The sequence below is a fragment of the Saccostrea echinata genome, unplaced genomic scaffold (genome assembly GCF_033153115.1).
Source record: "Saccostrea echinata isolate AGI-Se365-2 ecotype Australia unplaced genomic scaffold, CSIRO_AGI_Sech_v1 ptg000039l, whole genome shotgun sequence".
In the NCBI taxonomy this organism is placed as follows: domain Eukaryota; kingdom Metazoa; phylum Mollusca; class Bivalvia; order Ostreida; family Ostreidae; genus Saccostrea; species Saccostrea echinata.
The window spans coordinates 604332-612087 of NW_026889788.1; the positions used below are offsets into that span (position 1 = coordinate 604332).

Here is a 7756-nt window from a genome sequence, read left to right on the forward strand (position 1 = left end):
ATGAAAACCACAACAGATCTTAAACAAGTTGTCAATTTGTTTGATAACGGACCCCAATTTGATTCATCCTATTCACCTTTATATGAGAGATTTTCATCGAGCACGAAACCATCTTATGATTATTTCAAAGGCGAAAGGAATGTACCCAACGTTAATTGTCGTCTTCTGTTTCAAAAGGACTTAAAGGAGATTCAAAGAGTTGACCAGTTAAATATCACTATATATAATAACAAACAATCCCTGTGTGAACAAATACAAAACTGTGAAATGTTTATAACTAACAGAAAATATATTGTGGACCCCTTGACTGAGGAGGAGAAACTTTTCTCAATAGCATATAGTATACTTGTATATCAGAACCCAGAGCAATTTGAAATTCTTTTAAGAGGTATTTATCGACCTCAAAACTTTTACTGTATTCATGTCGACAGTAAGGCCTCACAGAAATTATTCGACGAATTTGAATGTGCTATGAAATGCTTTCCAAATGTTTTTCTGGCTTCAAAGAGAACACAGGTGGAGTGGGGAAAGATGAGTGTGTTAACCCCAGAGCTGGTCTGTATGAAAGACCTACTTCAATTCTCTCGTTGGAAGTATTTCATAAATCTAACAGGACAAGAATTTCCGCTTCACACGAACTACGAGTTAGTAAAAATACTCAAAATACTTAATGGTTCAAATGATGCTGAGGGCACATTGAAAAGGTATATGATAATATAATACTAAAACTTGAAACATTCTACTATATCAAACAATGTGTTATACATCAAATCTCATATACATGACTGTTATAACTTTTAGTTTCGATTGTTAATAAGCTTGGAGTATTTTAACAATGTCTAGTACATATTAATGGTATTCTTAGAGTTATCAGTTCTTATTGTATGCAAATTATTTTTCTACCTTAATTTTTTTCATATCATATTAGGGCCAATGTAGAAAGATGGAATATAACAGAGGAACCACCCCACAATATCCACCCAGTAAAAGGGTCGATCCATGTAACTCTCAACAGAAAATTTGTGGAGTATGTTATCAGTAGTCCTGTTGCCAAGGCCTTCCTGAATTGGGTCAATAAAACAAATGTTCCAGATGAAACTTATTTTGCGTCATTGATTCACAACCCCCACCTTGGAATACCCGGGAGCTTTAAAGGCAAGAGTAGTACTAATCAAAGAGCTTTCTCCCTAAAATTTCATATAATTCATATTGATTGTTTTGTCTGTGCTTTTTCTTTTGATCAGAAAGAACCGTTTATCCGTTGTGTGAAATATACATTTTTTGTCTTGTATAGGGGACATTGAGACAGATTTTGCAGTAAAGAAACCCTTTTTGTCCCGCTTCAAAAACTGGGTAAATGCTCCTAATGCATTACCTTGCCTGGGTAAATATGTCAGATCGATCTGTATTTTTGGAATTGGCGATCTTCCTCTACTGGCTCGTCGTCCAGAGTTCTTTGCAAACAAGTTTCACATTGGCTACAAGCCTAATGTCGTCCACTGCATGGATCAACTGATATTTAACGTAGCTACGGACAGCGATCACGTGACATTACATGTGAATTCTAAATTAAGAATTTTTCGGTCCGCTTATTCTGGAAATGCGCCTATTTCAATATGGCGAACTGCAGTAGTAAACAATGTGCTCCGAGAAAAGTTCACGGGTATAGTTATAGGAAAGCTCAGCAGTAAAGGTAGATCAAGTTAATAAGAGTGAATGAGAGATATAACATGTCAACAAACAGGACAACAATTATAAATCTTTTTTATGAAATGGAATATTATACACATGTCGCAAACGACCTATATATCCCTATTCCAACGCAGACGACACGGCCCGGCTGATGTAGATCTTAAAATGACATCAAATGGTACGAAGGACGAAGAGTTGTTGAGCTGGAGAACTTGGCAGTCCAGTTTATATGCTTATAGCCACAAGATGAAGGCATTCATTTGCATTTTTACAACGTTGTTAACTCGGTACTTTATTGTATCAATACCTTGGGCCTAACTCAATGTGACTGATGGTCCTGTACTGTTTGTGGATTTACCAACACCTTTTCCACGGGAAAGGAATACGACAGAGAGGCCTATGATATCAGCTCAAAATTAGCTCTTGGTAAGTCAAATAAATATCAACATAATGTACATTCCATTTCAAACTTCTGTCATAATTGTAATTCAGCATGAATATAAAACTTCTCCTTAGTAAACTCATAGACTTGGTCAAGTCTCTATGTTTTTTTAATCAAATAATTCTTTGTTCATTTTTGTCTTGTTGTCCTCTGCTCTCCCTCATAGTTAAATGTTATCAAACATGTTTGACATTATCAAAAAGTATGAAAAAGAGCACTAAAACATAGAGACTTGAGCAAGTCTAGTAAACTCAGTGCATGTAAGGAACTGCCATTTGGTAACGGGATGTTTCGCACCTATGCATGGTTTGCCCCGCGATGTTTCGCTCCAATTCTGTTTCGCGCTGAGATGGTTCGCCCCGCGATGTTTCACTCCAAGTACATAAATGTGCTACTGAGTTTAGTTCATTTAACAAAATTTTAGATTTTAAATATATGTAAATATAGATATTTTTGGAACATTTTTTTTTTAAATTTAAGAAGCAGAGATGTAAATTATTTATGTCTGTATTTGAAGTATACATACATAGCATATAATTATAATACCACCATCTAATTAAGTAATTATTGCTGGCTTGGACAACCCACACATCAACATAAATTCTCACCTTTTGATCTCCAACTTAAATTATTACAAATAAATCCTCATTGAAACACTGTTGAATTGTTGAACAGACATGCTGAGCAAACGGGCACCGTACGATCCGTTAACTATAGCAGTGTATGTTATTAAGTCATGAATTTGAGCACACAAAATATTTATATCATATTTGATAAATAATTTAAAACGGATGAAAATATGATGAAATATTTGAAATAAAACGTGAGATGTTTCGCGCCCAAATCGGCGCGAATCATCCTGGCACGAACCATCTCAGTGCGAAACAGAATCGTCGCAAAACATCCCGGATTCTGCCATTTGATTTGGGGGGGGGGGGGGGTGGATTATGGGTGTTAGATTATTTATTAACATGCCAGTGAAGGCAGATTATTTATTTTTATTTCCAAGATGATTGGGGACAGATTTTTTTTTTCAACACTGGAAAAAGTTTGACGAAGTGGTACATATTGAAACTGTTTGCATGTTGTTTGCAGGTCTGATAAAATTCAATTCTTTATTTTACTACTGCTGCATAGTTAGAATATTGGTCAGGCAGCGTGGACATTTCTCTTGATAAGTCCAGTTTACTAAGATTTTCTGGTTAAAAACCGATTTTTCCAGTCAACCATAATTAAATTTTGTTTATGTCGGTATATATTTATTTGGTCTATTTTTTTTTCAGCCAACTTGATGGTACATTCTGGTATGGGACCATCCCATGTAGTAAATTTTCTCCTTTAACCTTTAACACTGCACCTATGGTGTCACCACATTGAAGAAAAAGAGATGTCAGCCTCTATTCTGCAACCAGGCTGGATAGCTAGAGACGAAGAATGCTAAACCGGACCAGTTGGAATGTAGTTTTGATGCTGGATAGCTGACCAAGGGGTCTTGCTTTTAGTATAATAGTGATACTGGTAAAAGTCATCATTTGAATTTTGTTATGCCAAATTTCATAAGCGCAGAAAATTGGCAATTTATGGAGTGTAAACTTCTGCAAGCTATACATGTACATATACATGTTCACTGAAATTCTAATCTATATGTAGGATAAAGACATTTTGGGGAATATATTTTGATGTGGACTCCAGATAATAATGTTAAATTTTGTATTTCAGATAATTTTAACAAGTAAGGTGTATAAGATATATGAATGTGAGGTCCAGACCATTCATGCTGATAATGATTCAACTACTGCAGCTCAACTAAAGAATGACTTTCCATCTCTTCCAAAAAAGCAGGACAAGAATCACTTGATGAAACTGAACTAACATATACTACTTTTCTTGTCAATTTCATATTATCTCTTGTTTGAGAGTTACATCTGAATTGGTAACAGACCATTCCACATACAGACTTTTATTCATTTTAGCTCACCTGAGCTGAAAGCTCAACTGAGCTTTTCTGATCACATTTTGTCTGTAGTCCGTCTGTCAGGTAGTTTGAAATTCCCCCCCCCCCCCCCCCCCATAATCTTTTCAATACTGAACTGATTTGTGCTTTTGCCTAGCCAATGTGCTTAGGTGAGCGATGTGGCCCATGGGCCTCTTGTTCATGTATAATCTACTCTGTGAATGTTATGGCTGGTGTGGTTATAGACTGCTCCACATGTAGACTTTTTTTTTTTATTTTTCATGTATAATGTGCTATCTGAGTGTTACATGTATGTCAGATGTGCTAATAGGCTGCTGCAGACTATTCTTTTTCAAAAAAATTATGCATAATCTACTGTGCAAGTGTTATGTTGGGTTTGGTAATAGGCCGCTCAACAATAGACTATTCTTTATTATGCATAATCTACTATATGAGTGAGTGTCATTATCGTTAATCAGCTGCTCCACATATTCATGTAGACTCTTCATTTTCATTTACATATAAAATGTCCTGTATGAAGTTTTAAGTCAAGTGCAGTAATGGGCTGTTCTTATGTTGTCATTTTGTTTTTAATTTCTATATATAATTTATGTATGTCACAGGTCAAGGTCCCTGTTACAATATATTTTCGTTAGAATAATGGTGTTATTATACCTGCTCGAATATGTTTGATTGAATGAAATTACTTTTGTTCAATTTGAAAGATTGCTGATCATATTTTTTCAATGATATTCTTTTTTTATTCTATGCAAAAGAATTATGTGTATTGTGCTATGTCAAGTGTATTTTTTTTTCTCAGTGTGCATGGCCAAGATGTTTTTTCCAACAAAGGTGCATATATTTGACATGTTAATACATGCACTTAGGGTGTTTTTGACAATGCAGTAAAAAAGAAAAAAAAAATTAAATGCATATTATATGGGTGTTTTAAGTTCATTATAATGGTCATATATGTTTGATTGGGAGAAGTGAAATACTTTTATTCAATCCCTACTTCTATTCAAGTGGAATCTAATTTAAAATTGACATAAAACAAGGTTTTTGTAGTACCAATTAAATATCTTATTGAGTCACATTCTTGTTTTGCATTTTTTGAACCACACCAAACTTGATTCTTATTTTCAATTCTGGAAAATGGGAGGGGTTTTGGGGGGGGGGGGTGTTGAACCATTTGGTACCTTTAGTTAATTAGCCCACAATGTGGCAAGATTTTTGAGTTGGGAATAGTATTGGACACATTTTTCACATAATAACATTATTTAAAAAGTCTATTTGAACAGATTTTTTTAGATTTTATATAAGAAAATATAGAATTTGTTTGTATGAAAGTAATGAAATTGTTAAGGTTGAAGAGTTTTTATATGTGTTTTCTTTTAAAATTACATTTCCATTCAAGTAATCTATTTTTGAAATATTAATTTATACTTTAATTTTGTTTAGGAATAATTTTAAAAATAAAGCACATATCTAATAATTATTTTTTTATGGATTATTTCAATATTGGATAAACTATGAATTTTATAGTGAGGGGAGAGGGGAGGTAACTCATCATGTCATTACTCTATGATTTCTCCTAATGTTATATAAATATTTTCATTAATCATTAGTAATTGTATTGTACTTCTGATTTATTTCTTCAATTGTATTTTTTTTTTCTAATTTACTTTGCAATTTTTTTTGATAGCACTTCAATCATTATTCTTATTTTCATGACGGGAAAACAAAGGGGGGGGGGGGGGTGTTAGTTGTGGACCATTTGGTACCTTTATCAGCCCTCAATGTGACCAAGATTTTTTGAGTGAAGAATGGTAGTGGACAAATCTTTCATATAATGATAAAAAATAAAAATTCTATTGGACAGAATTTTTTTTAGAATTTAAAAAGTGTCAAATTTGTTGAATTTAAAACGTTTTATAAGCACTATTCTCTTAATTTATCTCTGTTCAGACAATCCATTGTTAAAATAAGTTTATAGTATCAAAATTGTTTAAAAATAATTTTAAATAATGAATGCATATTGCATAATAAAATTTTTATGGGTAATATATATGTTGTATTATGATTTTTGGAGTGACTGGAAAGGGGAGGTAACTCATTACCCCCTGGTTCCGTAATTTACCCTCAATGCCATGTTCATATTTCCACTAAAGGTTCATTGCACATTCCTTTGCACCATGTGAAAATTTCAGCAAAATCTATTGGGAGGTTTTTTTGGGGTCAGGTGTCCTTAGCTACCTTAATAGGACAAGAGATGAATATTTACAAAGACTGAAATTTCGAGCAACATTTTATGAAAAGATAGAGTCTATTAAAAATATTGTGTAAAGTTCCGACATTGTTCAAGTTAAATTCATTCTCAAATGTACAAAGTGTTTCAAGACACTTATATTACATGAGAAATCGAGGTAGGATTTCTTGATACAAGGTATTTATAAAATAAATAAACTGATAAAAATAATCCAAGTATCTTACATACTAAACTACTTTGGTAGATATAGTCCATTAAATTTATTATGAAGCAGCAAATTTTGGGGGAATGTAACGATAATGATTGACTACGGTATTATATCGTTTTTAGTGGTATTGACGTGGCGATTACACATAGGGTAGGATGAAAAGTCATTCTTTAAGTGACGTTGTTACGCACCAAAGTTACCGTCGTGATGGAATGGAAAACATTTTAGTTCCTATCTGACGGTGGATAAAATGTTCTATGTTGAAAAAAGTCATACCAAACTCCAAAACAACATACATGTGCCTTTTTCTTCACATAAGCAAAACAATTATTAAACGTAGCGGAATTTCCAGTCCTACCATGATTGCAAGAAGTTTATATTGACTGTTAATATCGGAAAAAAGATGTGCGTACCACCAGTGCATCAACGGGTACTACACAATGTGTTTAGAAACCTGTCATCATCAGTATGCAAATATTTTTGGCTTTTTAACACTTTTAATACCCGACATAATACTTTCATGGTGGAATGGTTTTGAATACCGATTTTAGTGCTCAGCAACCAAGTTACGTTTACCTCTGACCAGTATCATAACTTCCGGCTAGGCAGTCGAAAATGTTTCCTGTTATATGTTACCTTGCGTTTTCTGTCCCCCGCTTTCACTGAATTTGGGGGATATTAATTTGGGTCTGTCTGTCCGTCCGTCCGTCTAGCTGTATTTCATATATAGCTGTATAGCTTCTCCAATGAAATTTTGAATAGCAACTCCCTATGGCCCACGAAGAATCCTACTGATTTTGAGGTCAAAAGGTCAAAGATCAAGGTCATAAATTCTGTCTGTTGTAATACTTTCGTTTCCGCGCGATATTTCGAGAATCCTTTGAGCTTTAGCAATGAAATTTTACATAGCAAAGTCCTGTGACCTATATAAGGAAGACCCCTATTGATTTTGAGGTCAAAAGACCCCTATTGATTTTGAGGTCAAAAGGTCAAAGTTCAAGGTCGTAAATTCATACATTCCATCTGTGTGTAATACTTTTGTTTCCGGACGATATTTCAAGAAGCTTTTGAGCTTTTGCAATGAAATTTTATACCATAACTCCCTATGGCCTCTCTCGCCCCCCTCAAAGTGTCCCGCCCCGTTTTTTTTTTATCTATTGTATTAAAAGTCGCTTGGCACTATTTTTAGCA

At 34.0% G+C, this 7756-nt stretch overlaps 1 protein-coding gene across 1 annotated transcript; it reads left to right on the top strand.

The window, feature by feature from the left end:
• Positions 1 to 6434, top strand: LOC133200397 (beta-1,3-galactosyl-O-glycosyl-glycoprotein beta-1,6-N-acetylglucosaminyltransferase-like). Its single transcript, XM_061336203.1, has 5 exons — positions 1 to 704; positions 929 to 1155; positions 1295 to 1524; positions 3854 to 3972; positions 6299 to 6434. Exons 1-5 carry the CDS (start codon positions 1 to 3, stop codon positions 6432 to 6434), a joined length of 1416 nt encoding a protein of 471 aa, XP_061192187.1.
• The last annotated feature ends 1322 nt before the right edge of the window (positions 6435 to 7756 follow it).